Source organism: Neovison vison, chromosome 11 (assembly GCF_020171115.1).
Source record: "Neovison vison isolate M4711 chromosome 11, ASM_NN_V1, whole genome shotgun sequence".
Taxonomy (NCBI): domain Eukaryota; kingdom Metazoa; phylum Chordata; class Mammalia; order Carnivora; family Mustelidae; genus Neogale; species Neogale vison.
In genome coordinates this window covers 72,804,757-72,829,567 of record NC_058101.1, presented here as the reverse complement: position 1 = coordinate 72,829,567, position 24,811 = coordinate 72,804,757, and the positions used below count along the sequence as shown (strand labels likewise).

The 24,811-nt window shown below is 40.4% G+C and overlaps 1 protein-coding gene across 1 annotated transcript in view; it reads left to right on the top strand.

Annotated features, from left to right (window-relative positions):
• The window catches only part of NOCT (nocturnin), a 30,306-nt gene extending 5,985 nt beyond the window's left edge, over positions 1 to 24,321 (top strand). The window contains exons 2-3 of the mRNA XM_044268073.1: positions 18,787 to 19,056; positions 21,517 to 24,321. Coding sequence (XP_044124008.1) covers positions 18,787 to 19,056; positions 21,517 to 22,352 — 1,106 coding nt within the window. The 3' untranslated portion in view covers positions 22,353 to 24,321. The remainder of the gene's footprint in view (positions 1 to 18,786; positions 19,057 to 21,516) is intronic.
• Positions 24,322 to 24,811: the final 490 nt, after the last annotated feature.

The following is a 24,811-nucleotide window of genomic DNA, read 5'->3' as shown; positions in this document are numbered from 1 at the left end:
AGAGCAAGCACAGCAGGGGGAGGAGCAGGCTCCCCGAGCAAGGAGATGTGGGGCTTCATCCCAGGACTCCGGGATCATGACCTGAACCGAAGGCAGACACATAATGACTGAGCCACCAGATTCTAGGTGCCCCTAGAATCTCCTTTCTTTAGCACAAGGAAAAGTGTCTTATTTTTTGGATCATTTAATCAACTCTGTCATCTCTCACTCTCATGTTCTTAAACTCCTGTTAGATTGGTGGCCATGTAGATCTATCCTGTGTATCTCTTCTCTCGTTTTTTATTTTTAACTTTTAATTTTTTTTTTTTTAAGATTCTTTTTATTCGACAGAGAGAGACACAGTAAGCGAGGAACACAAGCAGGGGGAGTGGGAGAGGGAGAAGAGGCTTCCTGCTGAGCAGAGAGAAGATGCAGGCCTCCATCCCAGGACCTCAGGATCACAACCTGAGCCAAAGGCAGATGCCTAACGACTGAGCTACCCACGTACCCTTTTCCCTCATTTTTTTAATGTCTTTTATCGCTTCTCCATTTGTGAGTTTTTCTGAGTATTTCTATTTTGCAGTCATTTTTTTTTTTTTAAATTTTTTAAGGTTTTATTTATGTCAGAGAGCCGGCACAAGCAGGGGGAACAGCAGGCTGAGGGAGAAGCAGGCTCCCTGTTAAGCAAGGAGCCTGATAATGCGGGGCTTAATGCCAGGACCCCGGGATCATGACCTGAGTCAAAGGCAGCCACTTAACCGACTGAGCACCCAGGTATCTCTCTAGGTCATTTAAAATTTCTAGACATTTTCCCTTTTTTGATAAAATTCTATTCTTGTTTCACGTCCATAATACTCTCTTGTAGCTTGCTTGCTTGTCTTATTTATTTATTTTTCAGGAGAGAGAGAGAGAGTGCACAGGCAAAGGGAGAAGCAGGCTCCCTACTGAGCTGGAAAGCCTTTGATGCAGGATTTGGTGGCTGGCAGGGCTCAATCCCAGGACCCAGGAATCAAGACCTGAGCCGAAGGCAGACACTTAGCCACTGGGTGGATGCCTGAACCACCCCTCTCCTGTAGCTTTAAAGATAATGTAGATACGTATTCCTGTTTCTCCCGCAGGCCTCTTCTAAAGGGGAGAGCAGTTTATGTGTTCTGTAAGTGGGAGGGTTATGTGGTAGGTGGACAGGTCTGCTCCCCTAGGAGGGAGCAGGCTGGAGTTAACTCCTCTTTAAATATTCTTGAGGTCAGAGTTAGACCTTGATCTTGTCTGCTTGCTTGCTTGCTTTCTTAATTTTTATATATTTATTAGTAATCTCTACACGCAGCATAAGGCTCCAACTCACTGCCCAAGTTCAAGAGTCTCATGCTCTTCTGACTGAGCCAGCCAGGCTCCCCCGGTCTGCTTTTCCTTTAGATCTGTCACCCTTGGTAACCCTCCGGAGGCATATATCCCACTTTTCTTTGAAGCATTCTCTGGCTTTGTCCCACAGCAGAAGCCACCCTTATTGGCTTCTGTCTAAGAGGGAAGCAGGGCAACTAGCTCATCTGTTTTCAGAAGTCATAGTTGAAAAGAATTACCCTAATAATTGCCCCTCAGCTTCTGCTCTGTCTTTCTTGACTCAGCTTTGAGATTCTTCAGAGCTCTCTTAGAAGAACCGTGTTTAATGGGCCTGTGGTAACTTGTACTGTATTTTCCTTTACTCTGGTTTTCTCTGCTAATGTATATCTATCTGTTTCTACCTTTTGGTATTTTTCCAAATTTTTGGCTCATTGATGGCATCCTTTCTTGTCTTCCCATACTGTTGTTTCATTCTTTATAAAAATTTGAGTACAACTACTTTATTCCTGAAAGTTCTTGGGAAGGAGAGAGTGAATGTATGTTCTGCTTCATACCTGGTGACCTATTGAGTATAACATTTCAACTCCCATTTTCTCTTTTTTTTTTAAATTTATTTGTTTCAATCCCCATTTTAAAAATGAGTGGTGGGAATAGAGATTTTAAAGCTGTTAACATGTTCACTTCAGATTATGAAAGATCATTCTTTTTCTTCATGTCCCTTAATTATTCAAGGCAGGCCATGGAAATTTGTATGTGAAAATCGTTTTCCCTTATTTCAAGTGACTGAAAATCCTTTATTGGTTTTGTGGAATACATACAGAGTGGCTATAAAATCTCATTTCAGTATAATCTAGAACAGAGGTCTGCAAACTCTTGCTGAAAAGTAGGCAATATTTTAAACCTTGTGGGCCATAATGTCTGTGTCACAGCTACTTAGCTCTGCTATTGTATTGTGGAAGCAGCCCTAGATAGGACATAAGCTTCCAGCCCTGAAATTTGAATCTCATACAGTTTTCTCATGTCATGAAATACTATTATTATGATTTTTTTTTCAAACATTAAAAAATGTGCAAGATCACCAGTGGCACAAAACAGGGGTTGCCGACTAGATGCAGCTCATGGGTTATAGTTGGTGGACTCCTGATCACAAAGGAAAAGGTCTCTATTAATCAGTAGATTTTTCCTTTTAGCTTTCATTTTTCCATTCACAACTAAAACCAGACCATTTTCTTAGGCATCATGTAGTAATACAAACTTAATGTCTTAGTGGAGAGCAGTTATCCCACCAGGTTCTGTCAGTTTCTACCTTTTCATATTTCACTTCAGAGCCATTATGCTAGAAAAATCCAGTTTGTACAAATGGTTGGTCAGCCAACAGTTGAGCACCAATTAAAACATTTAAGCTAAGCTTTGATTGTGGAGGGATTTCTTTTTCCTCAGTGATAATTTCTTTTCTTTTTTAAAAAGATTTTATTTATTTGACAGAGATTGCAAGTAGGCAGAGAGGCAGGCAGAGAGAGGGGGAAGCCGGCTCCCTGCTGAGCAGAGAGCCCTATGTAAGGCTCGATCCCAGGACCCCGAGATCATGACTTGAGCCCAAGGCAGTGGCTCAACCCCCTGAGCCACCCAGGCGCCCCTTCTTAGTGATATTTTCTAGATGAATCTGGCATGACTGAAGGTATGGCTTAGCCTGGAAAACATTTTCACATTCTTGTTTAGTCTGTGACTGCTGCCTAGTGAAGAAAGGTCGTTTGGATTGTCACACTGTGTCTAGGTGTTTGTATTTTTAGACCTGTTAGGTTAGAGTCATGACCTTCACTTGGTATCTCTAGTAATGCCACGCAGGTTGTTAACACTGCTCTGTACACTCTGTGCCATGCCAGTGCGTGTGCTGTGGTGGCAGTGACGTCGGCAGACGGAGAAGGTGGAATTCGACCTCTATTTATTCCTGTGTGTGCCCTGGCAAGGCACCATTGCAGTTGTCCTGTCAGTCCTGTCGGAGATGCTGATGAGCAACAGTCCAAGGTGCGGGTAACTTTCTCCAAGGCCAGACGCCTCAGGAGTTGTGCAGTCTTGAAAAACTGTGTCGTGATGTCTCAGCCTCAGTGTCTGTTTCTGTCATATAGTGAATGCAGTACCTACTTTGGTGGATTGTTGGAAAGAGTAATGAAAATACTTGGAAGGAGCATGGCATGTGGGCTCTTAGATGTTAAGAGCCAGCCTTCTCTTTAAACCCAGGAAGTGAACTTTGCTAAATATAACAGAATAGTGAACATTTAACTGACCACTTAGGGTTACTAGGTGTATCTAGTTTAACTCAATCCTCCCAGTAACCCAGTGGAGTAAACTAGAGTGAACCTCAGATGAAGAAACTGAGGCCCCCAAAATGTAACTTGTTCAGGATCTCATTAGTAAAAGGAGGAGCTGGGGTTTGATGCAAGCCAGCCTAACTTGGGTTCCTGTGTTTAAGACTGTTTTGCTTCTGCTGAACTGTATAGCCTGATGGTACTGAGAATAGTTGAGGCTTTGGCCATAGCACTTTCACGTACTAAGTGCTCTGTGCGTGCTTGTCACATTTAATCCATGATGCTGAATAACAGATTTGAAGACTGGACACTGACTAAAATATTTAATCCTCACCAGAAAATAGTATCTTCCTAAATTGGCACTTAGAATCCAGTTCCTAGGATCCAGGAATTAATGTCCTTCACGTCCACATTCATACACAAAATTTGAAGGTGCTTCTGTGCAGTTACCAGGGGACCTGTGTGCTAACACAGAGAGAGGGCCCCAACTACAGTCTCACCAAACTCCGGTTAAGTTTCATAGTGACTCGGGACAAGTCACTTAAAGTTCTGAACGTCAGTGTCCTTACCTGTGAAGAGCCAAGGACTTTGACAGGGTTCCTTGGCACTTCGCTCTCTCTTGGCTTTGTGTGTGTGTTTATTTGTTAGTCCAGTTTAGTTGGCATATACATATATACACATATACAGTGTTATAGTAGTTTCAGCATCTTCTGTCAACAGTTTTAAACGCCCTGGGCGAGGTGTTTGAGGAAGTCGTAAACAAAGTAGACACAGTCCCTGCCCTTTTGGAATTTACAGTCCAATAAGTAAAGGACAGGGTTTGTAGTTCAAATGTCAAGGACAGCTTCAGAGAATCAGGCCATGTGGAAGGAAGAGGGGGAGGCACTAGGGCTTTTGAGTCATAAAGCTGTACAGGCAGGGAGGCTGGAAATCTTTATTTACTGATTTTTTAAAAATAAATATTAAATATACCTCATACCCAACAATCCAAGCTGGTTATGTTGCTTATCTTTGCCTATCACCACTAATATATCTTGAAGGTGGCTACATTTATTCAGGAACTCTAAGAAGGCTAATGAAAATTTGCTTGCTACTGAAGGAATGATGTGAACTTTCTGAGGTAGTTCAGCACATGGCCAGTAGATGGTAGCAAAGGATTGCTGTTTCCATGATGCCTTCCTGTGATGTAGGTAGCTTAACAATTTTTGTGTACGGCTCTTTGAGGTTTCTTTGGGCCCAGGTTGGTCAGCTCCAGCAGCCTCCCAGGTGTGTATGCAGATTATCCTGGTCTTTTTTAGCTTTTGGTGTTTAATCAGCAGTTTTTGCCAAGCCACAGTTTCAGGAGACTAAGCTCAAACTAATTTTGAGAGAAATTCACAGGCTGAATTGTTTGGGCAAACTCCAGTGTATGCAACTGCTGAGTAACTAGAAACATGTGAACAGATGTCTCTCTGGTGTAATTTCTAAATGCTCTTAGGACTGGTTGAAATGGTAGGCCCAGCCAGTTTGGGTCTCAACCGTTATGATTCTCGTCCAGCATTCTGATCATTGGTGTGAAAGTGTTTCATTTAACCCTGATCATTTCCCTCTGATGGTTGGCACTCTTAGGCACTGATACTGTGGTCTGCCTGTTGCTTCAGCAGTGATATAAAGAATAAACATATTTTCTGTATTTTTGTGATTAGCCTACTTCTGCTTTGTTTTCTGGGAAAGAGAGGACTAAACGGGGGATGTTTACATACTACTACTATATTTCAGGAATCTAAATCTCAATTCTCTGGCAAATCTTTAAAGGCTCTCATGAGGGAGGTGAGAGTTATTTGTTCCTATAAAGTAAAATAGCTGTCAGGTATTAATGTAAGGAATGAAGGCGTCCAGTTCTAAATGGAAATGGAAATAGGGTTATAGAAAGAAGAAAAGGCAGGGGATTGAAGTGTTATTGTTAAATCATAGCTAGGATAAGAAATGAAGCTATTTTGATCTGCCTATTGCCCATACAATTTATATAATGTGTACCACACTCGGGATGACAGCTGATACTTTTCCTAGTAAAATGCCTGGGGAAAGAAATGAACTTTGGAGGAAAAAAATACAATATGGGGTCAAATCAAGAATACCCATCCCCAAATATATATAATAAAGTTGACCTAAAAGCCAGTATAACTGCCAGATAAAGTTTAACAGGTTTTGTTGAAATTTTATACTTTCAGTATCTTAATTACCACAGGGATGAATTATTTGTCCTGTCTTGCCTGAGAAAATTGGCTTTGGATGTTGAGCTATTCTGAAGCTTGGACGGTTTTTTTCAAAGCTCCATATAATAACCCCTTTTATGGCATAAAGCTTAATTAAGTAGGATGGCTTGAAATCTGGGAATTGGACATGGTTTTATGTGTGGGAAGAATTTTTTTTTTTTTTGACAGGCAGAGATTACAAGTAGACAGAGAGGCAGGCAGAGAGAGAGGGGGAAGCGGGGGGGGGGGGGGGGCTCGATCCCAGGACCCTGTGATCATGACCTGAGCTGAAGGCAGAGGCCCAACCCACTGAGCCACCCAGGTGCCCCATGGAAAGAATTTTTTTTAATCGGTTCATACTCTAAAAGAAAAAAAATGAATGTTACTAAAAAAAAAAACCAACCAGGTAAGAAACAATGAGAATAAGTTATTTCCTCATTGTAAAAAGGGCATAATAAGAGTAGCTGCCTCCTAGGATTTGTAATAAGGTTTAATTGAAAATGCAGTCAAAGCAGGCAGAATTTGTAAATGGTGCATGTTAAGTATTAAGTAATCCTTAGCTGCCACTGGCATCATTGTTTTTTGTTAGTTTTTTTATTTTAGGGTGAGTAGGGGAGGGAAGAAAGGTGCCCCATAATTTTTGCTTTCTTTTGTTCTCAAATTTACATTGCCTTACTACACTGCAGTCCTTATGTGTGTCTGAGCCTTGGTTGGCTTCACAAAAATAATACGAGAAGTCTTTGGTGTTCAGTTTTACTTATTAATTCCTAGCTTGGGATTTTGTACTTGCTTTGACATGATGTCTGTATATTACCAGAACGTTTTGGAAAATACAGCCTTTAGAAATAACTAAGTAAGCTCATACATTTTTGGGACTAGAAGAAGAAAAGAAAATGCATTGGGACTTCCCCAAATCCTTTCTGATTTTTTCTCTGGTTTCATGACTTTATGAAAATAAGTTTTTGTACAATTTTATGTATTTATTTGACAGAGAGAGAGATCACAAGCAGGCAGAGCAGCAGGCAGAGAGAGACCTGGTGGGTGGGGTGGGGGAAGCAGGCTCCCCACTGAGCAGAGAGCAGACGCAGGGATGGATCCCAGAACCCCAAGACCATGACCTGAGCCGAAGGCAAAGGTTCAACCCACTGAGCCACCCAGGTGCCCCTGAAAAGAATGTTTTTGAAGTACAGAAAAATCTAGTTTGGATAGCAGAAATAAAAGAGGGAGGTAAGCAAAGAGTATCCATGATTCAGGGATATTTGTACTCTCTGGAGCAGCAAGGAAATGGCTTTACAGCAGTGACCTCCCAGCTTCTGTGATTTTATCTTCTGCCAGTTTAAAACAAATTTAGATATGTGCTCTGTGTTCATATCAATTACATACATGTCTGCTTTCAATCTATTGTTCTTTGGGTTTTGTTTTGTTTTTTTAAGATAAAAAAAGTTCTTATTTTCTTCCCAGGGGATTGCCTTATTTTATTTTATATCCCTCAGAACAGGATGTCCATACTTAAAAGATGGTTGATCGGGGCACCCGGGTGGCTCAGTCCTTAAGTGTCTGCCTTCAGCTCAGGTCATGATCCCAAGGTCCTGGGGTCAAACGCCCTGTCTGGCTCCCTGCTCAGTGGGAAGCCTGCTTCTCCCTCTCCCACTCCCCCAGCTTCTGTTCCCTGTCTCGCCCTTCTCTCTCTGTCAAAAAAATAAATAAAATCTTTTAAAAAAATAAAAGATGGTTCATCTAGAATAGAAATTCTCACTTTTTACTCTCTAGATCCTTTCATAGTCTTCCCCTCCCTTTTTTTCCCCTTTTTTTTTTTTTTTTTTTTTTAAAGATTTTATTTATTTATTTGACAGAGAGAGATTACAAGTAGGCAGAGAGGCAGGCAGAGAGAGAGAGGAGGAAGCAGGCTCCCTGCTGAGCAGAAAGCCCGATGCGGGACTCGATCCCAGGACCCTGAGATCATGACCTGAGCCCAAGGCAGCGGCTTAACCCACTGAGCCACCCAGGCGCCCCCTTTTTTTTTTTTTTTTTTTAAGTAAGATTTTTATTTGACAGAGCAAGACGGGAAGAGAGGGGAATACAAGCAGGGGAGTGGGAGAGGAAGAGAGCAAGGAGCCTGATATGGGACTCAATCCCAGAGCCCTGGGATCATGACCTGAGCCAAAGGCAGACACTTAACAGCTGAGCCACCCAGGTACCCCAGATCCTTTTACATTCTTAAAAAAATTTTGAGGGTCCACTGAACTTTTGTTTATGTGGGTTATATATTCATATGCCTATCGATAAATATGTTAGAAAGTAGAACATGAGAAAATATAAACATGTTTATCAAGTCATTTAATAAAATAAAATCAATACTAACATAAATGACATTTTTATGGAAAAGTATCTATATTTTCCAAAACAAGAAATTAGTTAAAAGAGTGGCCTTGTTTTACATTTTTTGAAATCTCTTGAAGTCTGGCTTATTAGGAAACTGCTAGAATTCTCATATCTGCTTCTACATTCAATATGTTGTGATACGTTGTTTTGGTTAAAGTCTTTGAAGACATTCCGGTCTCACAGATAACGTAGTTGGAAAAAATTACTTTAACGTCATTTTTAGATCATTATGGATATACTTTGTGGTAGAGTGTATGTTAGTAGTTCTTTACAGCATGAAATCTGGTGCCCTATCAGTGAGCTTTTTGTGTTCTGTGACATTAAAATCAACTGATTTGTCTGGTATTTTGAACGGGTTTTTTACCCATGAATGATTTTGTATCAGTCATTTGGAAAATGTTGGTTAACTTGACTATGCAGATCTTTCAAATACTATACGATATCAAGAAATAGCATTAGTTAATATACTCCCCCCGTCTTGTCAGAAGTCTTTAAGTTTTGGGAACCCGTTGTGCTCCTGATGGCAGATAAAATTTTTCCAAAGTTTTCCTTGAAAATTTTTAACATTGACACAAATATGGTCTTTTGTTTTCCTTAAAGTGACAGGGTTGCTTACACATATTAGTGAAAATGCCTGATATCCTTACTTGATTAACTATAATTTGTCACGTTTACCACTGGGCAAAAATGGTGTTCCATGAAAAAAAGGAACTAGTTCATTTTGCAACCCAAGTTCTTTTCTGTAAGCTGTTGTATTTTGGTATGGAGCAAAAGTGCTTTATTGTGTATTTTCCATTGTCACATATTAAAAAGACATGTCATTAAGGTTCCAGGTTTAACAAAAATACTACTGCCTCACTAAGGACATTTTTAAGTAAAACTGACTTTTTTAAAACTGAAGAGTGTGTAGTGGTGAAGAATACTATGGCTACTTGGTGGAGTCCGATGCCAGGGCCTCATTCATGCTGAGGTAGCAGCAGTTCTAACACGTTTGTGGGTAAAACACGGTGAAAAAGGAAAATGGTGTCTTAGTATTATGAAAGTAGTTTTGGCCATGCATACCTCTGAAAGCGTCTCAGGCATCCCAAAGGGTCTGTAGACTACTCTCGGGAAACTGCTACTAGAACAATTTTGTTGTTTGTAAACTCAATTTCATTGGGTCAAAACCAGCATTTTTTAAAAAATGAAAGGGAATACACTAGGAAATAGCACACATTTGCTGTAGAAAAAACAGTCATTTTGTGAAACTCATTAGACATTAATATATGCCACGGGTGTGTACTGAGTTGGGAATATAGGCTTTATTTGTCACATCAGTTTTCACATTTACTGGCTTAAAATATGTACCTTAAAAGTTACACATATGAGTATATAAATACGTGCATTATATATGTTCACACAGTAACATGTGAAATGACTTTTTTTCTAGTGACATTTTGAACTTAAAATGTTCATCACCACAGAGAGGCAGTGCCTGCTGAGGAGTGAATAGACAAGGCATCAGGACCACCTCGGGCCAAAAATAAATACATAAACCCAAGCAAAATTCCTTAGGTGTAATGGTTTTATAAAAAAATTTTTAAGGACACCTGGGGGGCTCAGTTGGTTAAGTGTCTGCCTTCGGCTCGGGTCATGATGTCGGGATCCTCAGATCAAGTCCCACATCGGGCTCTGCTCAGCGGAGAGTCTGCTTATCCCTCTGCCTGCTGTTCCTCCTGCTTGTCCTCTCTCTCTGGCAAATAAAATACCTTAAAAAATGTTTTAGACTCATGTCTTTGTTCTTATCCTCACAATAATCCTAGACATATAAAGCTGTGAAATATGTTTGTGGCAAGGGGAAAAAGCAGGTAGATGGCAGAGAGAGCTAAATAGTCAGCTAATGGCAGACACCAAATGGGAAACCAGAGTCCTACAATACACATCCCTAAAATTATTTCTGTACCTATATATCTGTGTGTACAGTAAGTGAAACATGAATTCATCCTGATATCTCTGACCCTAGCTTAGTACCACATGATTCATTCTAGCCTTTTTTCCTTGCCTATCCGTAAGTTCATTCTCTGTCATTGAGAGCTATGGCTCCCATCATCCACTGTCCATTGATTTACTTGTTCAACCCCAGTATGTATGTGAAGCAGTTTTGGAATTGTTAACACCTACTACCCCCATGAGAAACTTTACTAACTACAGTTTCTTTGGTCTTGAGCTGGATAGTTTCCCATTAAAATGCTTTTTTCCAAAATTACTCAGATCACAGATCCTTTTTTACTGAACCCCGTTTGTGAGATTGCCATACATCTGTAATACAGTTAGATGCATTTGTCAAAATCTGCAGTCTGTTTTGAGATCATTCCATCTTCCACTTGATACTTACTGTTTGTACACATTAAAGTTTATTCTTCCTGGTGGACGGTTGTATGGCTTTTGACAAATGCATTGGGTTGTGTATCTACCACCTTAGTACTGTACAGAGCGTCTCCCTCACCCTCAGAATTCCCCAGGTCAGCTCTCCCCTACCCCGCTGCTTCCCTTGCTCCCTCTCTCTGCCACCCCCGTCCACTGGCAGCTACCAATCCGTATAGTTTTACCTTTCCAGAGTGTCTTGTGAACAAAACCATGTAATATGTAAGTTTTAAGGTCTGACTTCTTTCACTTAGAAAATGCATTTGAGATTTATCCATGTTGTATGGGTGTATCTTGCAAATCAGCAGCTTGTTCCTTTTCATTTTTGGATATTGTTTCATTATAAGGATTTACTATAGTTTATCCATCCGCAAGGTGAAGGGCACCTTGATTAATTCCAGTTTGGGGTGATTATTAATAAAACTGCTTCTTAACATTTGTGTACATTTTGCATGAACGTAAGTTTTCAGTTCACTGTAGGTAAAATACCTAGGGGTATGAGTTCCGAGCCATTATGGTAAGTCTATGTTTAATTCAGAAAAACCTGCCAAACTGTCTTCCAGAGATGCTGTACTTGGGAAGCAATAAATGGCAGCTTGTGAAGGAGTGGTATTTCTTATTTAAATACTTGTTAGACATAGCAGTGAAATCCATCAGAGCCTGGGCTTGATAGTTCAGTACCTTTGCTGACCTAGTTGAACTACTCCCATAGAGCTTGAGGGGCTGGCCGGTTCAGAAATGACACAGATTTTAGCTGAAGTTCAGTAGCTTTCCTGAATAAAAAAGCTTTTCTTTGCTGTATGCCTTTGGTATATATCCAGAGCATTGAAATGGTTGGTTTTGACAGTTCTTTCCAGATTTTTAATGCTTTTTGGGGAGAGTATTTGTAGGCTCCCTCATGCCCATCGTGGCCAGAGTCTCCTGCTTCCATGGTTTTTCAGACAAACATGTATAATAGCCTCCAAAAATTCTCTTGCCTCCCTCTAGCCACGACTCCATTTCTCTCCTCTTTCAGGAAAAAATTTCCACAAATTACTTCTCTGCTCTATCCTATTTTCTCTTTCCCCACAACTCCACCAAAAATCTGAAATTGCCATTGTTAAAGCCACTGAAGTTTTCCACGTTGCAGATGGTTTGTCTGTATCTTCCTCGAACTATCAGCACCATTTGACACAGGAGATAACTACTTAGGAATGGAACACTTTCTTTGCTCTGTTTGCAGGAAGATCATGTTCCCTTTCTTCTTCTGCAGCTTCACCACATCTTCCCCGATTTGCCCCAGAGCTCAGTACTTGGACTTCTTTTCTCAACTCTCTTTATTTTTTAATTTTTTTTCTCAACTCACTTTAGTTTCAAGTGCCCACCGACTTCTCCCAAACATTTATTTGCAGTTTGCTCCTCCCTCCTAAGCCTCAATCATATCGAATCACCAAACTTGTCTATTTTCTGCCAACCCCATCGAATCATCCTAGATGGTACTGGCAACTTCATATTTCTAATTGCTCTCCTGGCAACCATTGGGACCTCTTTGGCCATTCTTTAACTCCCAGACCACAGGCAGGTTATCATTAAAACTTACTGGCTCCAACTAGAGTTTTTCCAAATCTAGCCACTTTAAGTGCTGTCACTAGTCCAAGCTACCACGTCTTTTGTCTGCACAATTGTAATTGTCCTCTAATGGGTTTTCTCTGTCTGCCCGTATTTCCCTACAGTGTAGTATGGGGTTTCTTTCCTTTTTTAAGATTTTATTTATCTGACAGAGAGCGCAGGGAGCAGCAGAAGGAGAGGGATAAACCAGCTCTCTGCTGAGCAGGGAGCCGGATGCAGGACTTGATCTGGGACCCTGGTGGGATCATGACCTGAGTAAAGGCAGACACTTAACCGAATGAGCCACCCTGGTGTCCCCAGTGAGTTGTTTTTTGTTGTTGTTATTGTTGTTTTTAATGTAAATCAGATTCTCTTATTCCTGCTTAACGTTCTCCAGTGGCTTCTCATATCAGATAAAGGTTCATGTCCTTAGAGTGGACTACAGTGTGCTATATGTAATCCATCCCCCCACCCCCATCCTCACTGACCACATGTTTTTATTCATTCTTTAAATCTTTTCAGTGCGTTGCTATTTCATTAGCCTTGCCAAGCATGTTCCTGTCTTCAGGGCTTTTGCATTTGCTCCTCTGCCCAGAATGTTCTTCCATTGTATGCCCATTAAGACTTCCAGATTTATTTCCTTACCACTTTCAGGTCTCCGTTCAAATACCGTCTTTTAGTGAGACCTCCTTGGGCATCCCATGCAAATCAGCAACTCCCCACCGCTAGCATTCCCTATATCCTCTTCCTCCTTTATTCTTCACCATTGCACTTTTCACCATATGACCATATGACCATTGTCATGTATTTCCCCACTGCAGCGTAAGCTCCAAGAGGGCAGAGATCCTAGTCTGTCTGTTCACTGATCCAGTGGACTAGAGTACTAGACTGGCATCCAGGGCACGTATGTGTGTTTGGGAGAGTGAGGCAAGAAATTAAATTATGGGGACTACCTGTCTGTGATGGACCAAGGAAGTGGTTTAGTCAGAAATGAAAGCTCCATATTTTACAGTCTTCTTCTGATTATTGTTACCTATCCTGATTGTTTTATTGTTTTAACCCTTACTATACCCTAGCCCATTCCACAAAGTAAGTACTTGCTTTTTCTCTCATTAGTTCATGTGTATTCATCTTTCGCCAAATACTTGGTAACTTCTCAAGATGAAGTGCCCTTTTCAAAACTCCGAGAATAGGGAATTAAGAATGTAAAATCAACGTCCTGTGGTAAATTATGCCTGAGGACTGAGAGATTGGATTAGATTATGAAGAATAGAGTTCTACGCCAGACCACACCCAAGGTAGTGGAAGTCTGTAGAGGTGATTCAGTTGCAAAGTGTGTTGTGAGGACAGAGCCTGACACATGGGGGGCCTTCGGGTGTGCAGGGGAAGGGTGGACTGGTAGAGACATCTTTCAGAATCATCTGGCTCTCTCCTAACTCAGACTCAGTATAGGACAGGTTGCTTTGCTGCCAGGTACTTTAGTATTAGAAGGCATGTGCTGTGTCACTTTGTTACTACATAACTTGATATTCATATTTGCATCAGTCCACGTTAAGGACCATCCTTGAGTTCCTGTAAGATCTAAGGAGCAAAGACAGGACTCTAATAAATACTCCCTAACAGTAACTCTCTACCTAGTCTCTTATTCGAAATTGAGTCTAATGACATCTTTCTCAGGTAGATGAATCTACAGTAAAAGGTCAGTGCTAGTAAAACTTTTTTAAAGGCTATTTTCAGTGCATTCCATACCCAAGTACAGTTGACTCTTGAACAACGTAAGGAGGGTGGAGGAACCAGACCCCTATACAATCAAAAATTTGCATGTGACTTTTGACTCCCTCAAAACTTTACTAGTAGCCTACTGTTGACCAGAAGCCTTACTGGTAACATACAGTTGATTAGCACTTATTTTTTATTTTGTATGTTACTTGTATCATATACTGTATTCATATAATAAAGCAAGCTAGAGAAGAGAAGGTGCTATTAAAAAATTGTAAGGAAGAGAAAATACACTTAGAGTACTGTACTATTAAAAATCCACATATAATTGGATCACATGTTTAAACTGGTGTTCAGAGTCAGCCGTACTGTTAACACATGAAATTGTTCATTCTGGATGAACAATTATGCGATTTTTTTTTTGTATTTGTCTTTTTAGTTGTCAGCGTACGAGAGCAAATGCATGAAGGGAAGGGCAGAGGGAGGAGTGGGCTCTGTGCTAAGCAAAGATCCCATTGTGGGACTTGATCCTAGGACCCTGGGATCATGACCTGAGCCAAAGGCAGACCCTTAACTGACTGAGCCACCCAGGTGTCCCTAAATGCAAGTTTTTTTAATAGAAATATATATGTCCCTAATATAAATAATAGATGTTATTTTGAAGTTGCCACCTGTTCTAACCTATATGCATTTTCCAAAAATTCTTGAGGAAATTAGGATCCTTTACCAAGCCCTGATTTGATAGGTCTGTAAGCAGAGAGTTGTACACAGTGGTAGAACAGGATTGGAATTGGTCTGTGACTGTCTATCCCATTCAAGGCCTTATTACTTAGCTATGCTACAGTGTGTTCTTCATCTTTTTTGCTGCAAAGTTTGTCTTTTGAGGGTAGATTCAATTTTTGAAAAATACCGGAATACTTTGAGAGGCCCTCTTACAAATAAGATAGATAATCAAACTTAATAATATGCTGGTGGTCCAAAATGAGTTGGCTTTGGCAAAATGTTTTCCTTGATTGTGTGGCTAATAGCTTATAAATGCATTTTCAAAACTAAACCAAAAAAAAAAAAAAAAAAAAAGAACAGAGGATAAAGGAATTAGAATATCCATTTGGTTCATTTCACATCCTCACAACATTGTCAAAATAACTGTCCAAATACTACCACTACTAATTATGACCACTGAAAACAGTTTACAATATTTTATTTTTCAATTTTTTGTAACCTCTACACCCAATGTGGGGCTTGAACTCACAACCCTGAGATCAAGAATTGCATGTTCTTCCAGCTGAGCCAACCAGATGCCCCCATTTTGAAGTTTTTTAGTTGAATATATTTTCCTCATTCTGGTTGGTCCCTGTCCCTCACTCCCCTTTGAGTTGTATTAAGTCTTCATAAGTTTGTTGTGGACTCACATAGCCATTATACATGGCATTGTACTGTCAACCTCATTTAGACTTGATTTTCTAAGTAGCTGTATGTTTAATGCTTACCATCCATCTTATATCAAAGTCTTGCTGATCATTTTGGTCAGAAGTTTGTGCTTTAGTTGTAGAGATGGCAAAAATTTTTCTGCCAAGGACTGGATAGTAAACATCTAGGCTAAACATTTAGGCCAAAAGTGATCCTATTCCATATTTTGTATATGTCGGTGTTTGTGTGTTGTTCTTGTTTTAAATATTTTATTTATTTGAGAGAGAGAGAGCACTGGGCAGGGGAGGGTCAGAGGGAGAAGCAGATTCCCGCTGAGCAGGGAACCCAACGCAGGATCCTGGATCCTGCTCCAGGATCATGTTTGTGTGTTTAACAACCCTTAAACCATTCTTAGCTCGAGGATTGTACAAAAATACCTCTGGGTACAGTTTGTCAGCCCTGCTCTAAAGTTTCCTCATGGAGTCAGTATTCCAGTGTTGCTGAATATAAAATTCCTTGCTCACATACAGATGAGCCAAATAATATAAAGTTTGAGTTATATATTTAAAATATGTAACTTCATTTTCTCTTGGCATAAAACATTGCAGTTGCAGTCTGATGATAACCTGCTTTTATTTTCCTTACAAGTTACTTGATGTTTTTGCCCAGATGCCCAAGGGATTTTTTTTTCCTTTACAGTCCAGTTGGTGTTGGTCATTCTGGGTTGATATTCTCAGGTATGTGATGTGTTTTTCAATATGTAGTTCTGAGTCTTTTTTTTTTTTTTTCCAATTTTTCCCCCTTTTTTTAGAATAAAAAGTTAAGGCAGAACTTTATGTATCTGATGTTTAAATATATCCATGATGTCTTTTTTTTAACCTTACATAATTTATTCTTTTAAACGATTTTATTTTTTTCCAGCTTGGTTGGGATAATAATTAAAAGATAAGGTAGTATGTATTTAAGGTATACCACGTGTTTTGGTATACATATACCTTGTGAAATTATTGCCTCAACCAAGCTAATTAACATATCTGTCACCTCATTTACTTTGTGTGTGTTGAGATCACTTAAGTTCTACTCTCTTAAGAGATTTCCAGATTTTAATACAGTATTAACTATAGTTACCATGCTGAAATTATACCTCCAGAATATAATTCAACCTTTAATGATTAAAATTTTGTACTCTCAATAAAAGTCTTCTTGATTTACATGCAGTTTTTAGTATTTGTTTCATTTCCTTGCATTGGTTTTCCTGCTACAAGAATTCCTGTTGCCCATATATTGGGTCTTTGCTTAAATTAAATATAGTATTTATTACTATCTCCCAAATGCTCTGTCTCCATTTTTTTTTTAAACTAATTCTCTTTGTTGCCTTGTTTCTGAGTTTCCTAATTCTGATTGAGACTCTTCTATCATTTTCTTAATGACTTTTAGCTCATTTTTAATAAGATAGTTTTGATTTGCTTTCTGGGTATGTCTTTCTGGTATGCTTTCATTGTCTGAAGTGGATGTTTTTCTGTTCTTTTTACTCTTTTATGTGAAGGCTTTCCTAACTTTTTTTAGAAGGAAGTGCAGTTCAAGTCAAGTTTCTGACTTCACATAACTCCCCAAATACACAAACTCCTGTTGGACACTATTACTCTTTTTTTCATGATCATTTTTACATATTTGCTTTTTTATCACAATAACCATCCCAAACTCAGCTTGAGAAAGATATATCAAAGGGATGTGGAGGAGTCGTGTTGAAACTGAAGGACATCCGGCTAGTGGTATGCTTAAAGGCTGACCTAGGTCAAACAGTGCCATGTGTTTCACATGTGAAATGCTCCCTGGTGCCCCGTGAGTTTGAGGCACCGCCTGTGTGATATTTGGGCTCACAGCCAGTCTGGTGCTACTTTTCTGGAGGGACTACACTTGAGAAATCAACCAGTAAGACCTTGAATTTCTCTTTCTTAAAAACTAGAAGTATAGAAGAAAGATTTTCAAAGTTGTACTACCAACCAAGAAGAAAATGTCTTCCTTTGGACCCATGTACTCAGAGAGGCAAGCAGATTGATTAAAAAGAATTTTAATATATTTGAATCAAACACTTTGGAAACAGGTGTGTGCACGCATTTGCAGGTGTGTGTGTGTGTGTGTGTGGGAGAACAAACAGGCTTGCTTCCAGATGCATGTGCACTTAAATGTCTGATGTGTTTGCCTTAATCTAGTCATCTTACCTGGGGGGGAAAAAGACAACTACGTTGAGTTGATAAGAAGGAACAATAGAGCACACGCTTGCGTGCTTATTGACCTTGGTGTTTAAGGACATTCATTGGTAAATATTTGGACTTGCTTTTCTGACCTGCCACAGTGAATATGCGTGACTGCTGGTTTCAGATGCAGTCAGTGAGCCAGCCAGATAATGTATTTTATAAGAAAACTGTGTGTCTTTATCAAGAGAAGGCAGGGATATGGATGTGGTAGGGAAATCTGGATTCCTTCATACGACGATTCATCCTAACACAGAATCTTGGAGGTTGTTCCAAGTGAAACTTGACCATAATTTATACTGTACTGAACGGTAGAAAAGAAAAATCACCTGCTTACAGGTAGAACTTCCCTCGGGCTAATTAGTGGGAGATTGTGCTCTCCCCTCCTAAGTGCATTATAATCTATCAGGATAAAAAGAGAAGCACTTAGAAAATGCACTGAGCAGGCTTCCCTCAGGATCCCAGCGGGGGGTGGGGGGCAACCTTCTCTTACCCCTTCTACCTCCAACTCTTTTTCTGGATTCTTAAGAAATCTGGCAATTGATATTATAGACTGTATTGCTCAGTGACATTCAGAGTCCTCCAGAAAGCCAGAGCCCTAATGGATAGTTAACAGCTAAGAAATGGATATGGATTTAACCCAGCTGTTACTTTCCATAACAGAGGAATCTGTCTAGATGAAGTGGCCAGAGCAGCAGCCTGCTATCACCTAATCTTTTCTTCAGGATTATCATGGGCTTTCTAACATTTGGCTCTTTACAAACTGGCCTTCAAGCTTTTATTAAAATATTTAGAAAAAGGAACGTGGATTTTGTCTAGCTATGCTTTCATAATAAGACTGGGTTTATAAATTATTGAGACAAATCCTAAATTAGAAGGGACCATAAAGATCAAGGTATTTCTCTCTTAAAAGAATATCTTCGTTAATCAGAGACCAGTTTTAACATTGGTATTTCAATTAATCTGTCTTATAGAAAGTTAGAGCCTGGAAACTCCTTTAAAACACCTCTGCAGAAACGGCTTCATACATGACTCTGGTGGCAACATTGCCGTCGGTCAAGTTCTTGGCTTCTGTGGACAGTAAAGGTTTTATCTTCTATTTGAGCTGAGTGAAAATGGAAAAAAAGGCCGAAAAAGGAGCTGCGTGTATAATTGTACTTTCCTCTTCTGTAGTGTGTTCCATGGGAAACGGAACGAGCAGACTCTATAGCGCTCTCGCCAAGACACTGAACAGCAGCGCTGCCTCCCAGCACCCAGAATATTTGGTGTCACCTGACCCAGAACATCTGGAGCCCATTGATCCTAAAGAACTCCTTGAGGAATGCAGGGCTGTCCTGCACACTCGACCTCCGAGGTTCCAGAGGGATTTTGTGGATCTGAGGACAGATTGCCCCAGTAGCCATCCACCTATTCGGGTCATGCAGTGGAACATCCTCGCCCAAGGTATGCCTAATGCTTTTGTAGCTGAGCAGTTAGGTTTGCTGTGACTGCCTTTCTGTTTCTGCACACATCTTAGAGCACTGGAGGGAAGAGGTGTGGGCAGATAGAGGTGTAGAAGGATGCGGTGACTAGGACAGCACCAGGAGCTCCCAGAAGGGGAAGGTAAGAAAGAAGGCCATCCGGTTTTCACAAATAAATCCAGCACTCGAGATTTATTCCTCACCTTCCGTGTTTAAAGGACCCTCTCTTTTATCAGCCTCAAACTTTCTCTTGCCTCCAACTCTTGGTCCACAGTGCTAAGATAACATTTGTTTTTGTTTTTGTTGTTGTTGTTTAAAGATTTTATTTATTTATTTGATAGAGATCACAAGTAGGCAGAGAGACAGGCAGAGAGAGAGAGGGAAGCAGGCTCCCCACTGAGCAGAGAGCGCAATGCGGGGCCCAATCCCAGGATCCTGAGCCGAAGGCAGAGGCTTTACCCACTGAGCCACCCAGGTGCCCCCTAAGATAACATTTGTAAGGGAGAAACAGAATCTGCTGAATGAGTGGCAGGTAGAACTTCCTGCAGGGAATGGAGATGCATTGTGGGTGGTGTTGAGTCTGGGTATTCTTGAGGCCAGATTCTCACCCATATGTGTCTGTAGAACTTGAGGTCAAAGGGATATTGCTTTAGTTCTCTGTTCATTAAGTTACTACTTTGTGGGGCGCCTGGGTGGCTCCGTGGTTTAAGCCTCTGCCTTTGGCTCAGGTCATGGTCTCAGGGTTCTGGGATCGAGCCCCACATCGGGCTCTCAGCTCAGCAGGGAGCCTGCTTCCCCCTCTCTCTGTCTCTGCCTGCCTCTCTGCCTACTTGTGATCTCTCTCTCCATCAAGTAAATAAATAAAATCTTTAAAAAAAAATAAAGATAACTACTTTGTTAGGGTAGAAAGGACACCTTTCCTAGGTCTGCTGAATTAAAGATACCTTTAAAGTATTGCCTTTCCTATAGCAGTTGAAATTTTAAGAAAAAGAAACAAAGGTAGCTTTTTAAAGAAGGGCATATACTCTGACTTTTCAATCTTAGATTTGGTTTTTTTTTTTCTCCTAGGCGTTCGTCCATAAGTAGGAAAAGCTGCCTCTTTAAGATAGGTTCCTTATCACTTCATACAGCTCATAGAGTTAGGTGTTAAAATGAGTATATAGATGGGGCACCGGGCTGGCTTAGTCAAGTAGAGCATGTGACTCTTGATCTTGGGGCTGTGAGTTCAAGCTCCGTGTTTGGTGTAGAGATTACTTAAAAATAAAATTTTTTTTTACAGAATTTTTATTTATTTGACAGAGACAGTGAGAAAGGGAGCACAAGCAAGGGGAGTGGGAGAAGGAGAAGCAAGCTTCCCACTGAACAGGAAGCCCTACGTGGGACTTGATCCCAGGACTCTGGAATCATGACCTGAGCCGAAAGCAGACGCTTAACAACTGAGCCACCCAGACGTCCCAACAGTGATTTTTTTTTTAAGCTAGCATATGAGTGCCTGGATGACTTAGGCGGTTAAGGGTCTGCCTTCAGCTCAGGTCATGAACCCAGGGTCCTGGGAGCCAGCCCTGCATCAGTCTACTTGCTCAGTGGAGACTCTGTTTCTCCTTCTCCCTCTGTTCCCCCTGCTTGTGCGTGCACTCTCTTAGATAAATAAAATCTTAAAAAAAAAAAAATTAGCACATAAAGTTAAATGCATTACTTCATCTGACGTAGTTTCAGTCCCTGGGATTGTAAAGAACACTGTTGAAGGGGCGCCTGGGTGGCTCAGTGGGTTAAAACCTCTGTCTTCGGCTCAGGTCATGATCCCAGAGTCCTGGGATCGAGCCCCGCATTGGGCTCTCTGCTCAGCCGGGAGCCGCCTTCTTCTCTCTCTGCCTGCTTCTCTGTCTACTTGTAATCCCTGTCAAATAAATAAATAAAATCTTAAGGGAAAAAAAAACACTGTTGAAGGCTCAAACTTAAGGTTTTTCATCTTAGAATATAGTCCTATGAAACAGTTTTAATATGAAGGAAAATAAATTGTTTGCCTTCTCTGGATATTAAGAGTTTATTTAGTTTGGTAGGTTTTGTTTGTTCTGGGGCTTTTTAGAGAGAGAGCGGCACATGTACATGCACACACATGAGCAGGGCAGGGGTAGAGGGAGAGAGAATCTGAAGCAGGCTCCACGTTCAGAGCAGAGCCCAATGCGGGGCTCTGTCTCATGACCCTGAGATCATGATCTCAGCCAAAATCAAGAGTCGGACACTTAACCGACTGACACTTAACCACCTCAGCGCCCCAGTTTGGTGGGTTAATACAGTTCAGACAGCAAAGAATCACCCAAAGCATCTGAAACAGAGAAAGCATTCTGAGGGGCTTGAGTAGTGTCAAACTGAAGGAGACTTCTTTAGCTATAGACCATGATTTCTACGCACCTGTGACAGCTGACTGGCGTTTTTATTTCAGCTCTCGGAGAAGGAAAAGACAACTTTGTACAATGCCCCGTGGAAGCACTCAAGTGGGAAGAAAGGAAATGTCTCATCCTCGAAGAAATCCTAGCCTACCAGCCCGATATATTGTGCCTCCAAGAGGTGGACCACTATTTTGACACCTTCCAACCACTCCTCAGTAGACTGGGCTATCAAGGCACATTTTTCCCAAAGCCCTGGTCACCTTGTCTAGATGTAGAACATAACAATGGGCCAGATGGCTGTGCCTTGTTTTTCCTCCAGAACCGATTCAAGCTGGTCAACAGTGCCAATATTAGGCTGACGGCCATGACCCTGAAAACCAATCAGGTGGCCATCGCACAAACTCTAGAGTGCAAGGAGTCCAGCCGACAGTTCTGCATTGCTGTCACCCACTTAAAAGCACGTACTGGCTGGGAACGATTTCGCTCCGCTCAAGGCTGTGACCTCCTCCAGAACCTGCAGAACATCACCCAAGGAGCCAAGATTCCACTTATCGTGTGTGGGGACTTCAATGCAGAGCCAACAGAGGAGGTCTACAAACACTTTGCTTCCTCCAGCCTCAACCTGAACAGTGCCTACAAGCTGCTGAGTGCTGATGGGCAGTCAGAACCTCCGTATACTACCTGGAAGATCCGGACCTCAGGGGAATGCCGGCATACCCTGGATTATATCTGGTATTCTAAACACGCCCTCAGTGTGAGGTCAGCTCTTGATCTGCTCACTGAAGAACAGATCGGACCCAACCGGCTACCATCTTTTAATTACCCTTCAGACCACCTGTCTCTAGTGTGTGACTTCAGCTTTAATGAGGAACCCGATGGACTTTTATAAATGCTTGTCTTTTTAATCACAAGAGTCTTAACCAGGGATATTTCAGGAAACTGAAATAGGATAAGAAGTTGCCTGAGGAAGGATTCTCAGTTTCTCTAACTTCATTTTCCATGTTTCCAGCATGCCCTTGGGAAGGAATCCCATTAGTCTGCAAACCTTTTCCATTAAAACCTACAGCAAAAAAGGTGTTTGCACTCCAGTTTTGGCTTGTATTATTTTTTCCCTTAGCATTACATTTTGATCATTGACAGGCATTAAAAATTAGGCTTCTTTTATAGCTTTTTCAGTTGAAGGATGCTATATAAAAATAGACTTGCTTGAGCCCTCTATAATTAACAAAAAGTATATAGGAGCAATTTCTCTAGATAGCATTTCAAGTTATTTATTTGTGGGGTTTTAAAATGTCAGCAAGATATGCATGGCAATATTTATTTTTTTATATTTTCATGTATGATTAAGAGCATTGTGAATGTTTTAAAACCATGAAAGCATAAGTAATAGAGTATTTTATAGTGATTTTCTTAAATCTCTAAGATCTTTTTATTTGGGGTCTAACAATAGTAGTGTACAAAGGGACTGTTTAGCCTGATGGGGTTTTTTTGTTGTTGTTTATTTAAGTGGAAATGTTAGGTCTCCTTGATGACTTTCTTCATAAGTAATCCTCAGTATGCCTCCATGTTCCCATTATTGTGTTTCTTAAAAGAGATTCCATGACCAGTCAGTTTCATTATTGAATCACTGTTTCACATTTATAGCTTTCTGTTGGAATGCTGTGGTATTCATTTGCGGTCCCTCTTGGACTGTGCTCTTAAATTAGGTTATTTAGGAGCTGTTACATGGCAGTAGCTAAGAAAGTGAGTGGGGCCTTCTCTTCAGAGGTGGGAAACTAGAAAGCCTATTAACAAGGCTATCCTTGAAACCTCCTTGATAGCCAGGTGGCTAATTCAAATTGTCTAGAAAGGAAGAATGTAAAAAGTTAGAAAGATAACCTGGAATTCTCTTCCATAAGAAATAAAAGTGGTGCAAGATAATAGGTGAAGCCCCTTTCAAGCAAAATCCCAACAAATAACCTGTTGGTAATAAATTGATAAATATTTTAACCCATGAGTTGTAAATATTTAAGAATAATAAATGGTCTTTTAAAGCTAGTGATTTTAATATCTTGTCTTTTTAGTCCAAAAAGAATCTGGGAGGAGATTTGGTTTTCTAATACTGTTAACATGGTGACCCACAGTATCCATTTACACACAGACCTTCATTTTTTAAGTGGATCTGTAGCTGCACATTGAAGTCATCTATGCTATGCTTATGTAATATCTCTAGGCATCACTGTTGGAGTTCCCCAAAATGGTTCACCCAAGTATTCTGCATTAGAGCTACTTTTGAAACCAGCGAGGTGTTCAGTACATTGTATACACATCTTGGGGCTTCCTGGAAGGAGCGGCAAGCAGGAAGAACATCTGTACCAACTGTCATTTGGTTCAGATCTTAGCGTGATAATGGTAATCATATCAGCTATTGAGAAACCCAATACTGATTCCTACAGGCATTAAATATTGTTTGCATGCCCCAAAGTACACCAACCTGAAGAGAAACGATGACAGCAGCCGTAAGAGAGCAAATACGGATGAGAATAAAAGCCAAAATAATGTTTGCATTTCAGATGTTGTCCACCAGTATATGAATTAACAGGCTTGAGGGTTAGACTAAGGTTGAGGGTTAGACTAGGGATGGCTGGGAATACTAATGAGGAAAAAAGCTGGAAATACTGTGCAATTGTAATGTGCCTATAAATTAAGGAAATAGGGCGGAAATTATAATGGAACTCTCCTTATGAGTAATCCTTTGGAGTTACAGCAGTATACTTCTGTTTGTTGGTTTTGTATTTTGTCTTTATTTAAAATGGAATTATGTGAGCATTTTATGTAAATAGGTTTTAGTAGTATATTAAATCTTGGATTCTACTTCATATTTTATTTTTCCTTTTAAGTCTTTGTAGACACCTTTTCCTTATGGACTGTCAGAGTAACCAGAAGCAGAATGGTAAGTAACAAATCTGTATTCTCAATTTTTAGGCATGTTCCATTTAATGAATTTCTCTTATTCTGTCCCCCGTGTACCTTTTGGTTCAGCTTTTACTTTTATATCACATAATACTTTAATTGTGGTCATAATAAGTGTCTTAAAAGAGAAGGTAAACTGCATATTTGGAGAGAGAATGAAAGTGGCAGTGGATTTTTTCTTCCTCCGTGCCATATTTCAGTAGATTCCCTTCTACAAGGTAAAAGGAATAGGAATGACCACTTCATTCATTTGAGCAAAGGATAATGGTGTATTTACATAAGAAAAAACTAATATTTGAGTTCCTTACCTTTGGCTCTAAGAGCTTTCAATACGATCTTTTCAACTACTCTGAATTAATTTTTCTACAACTACTCTTAATTTAAAATGGGGTGTAA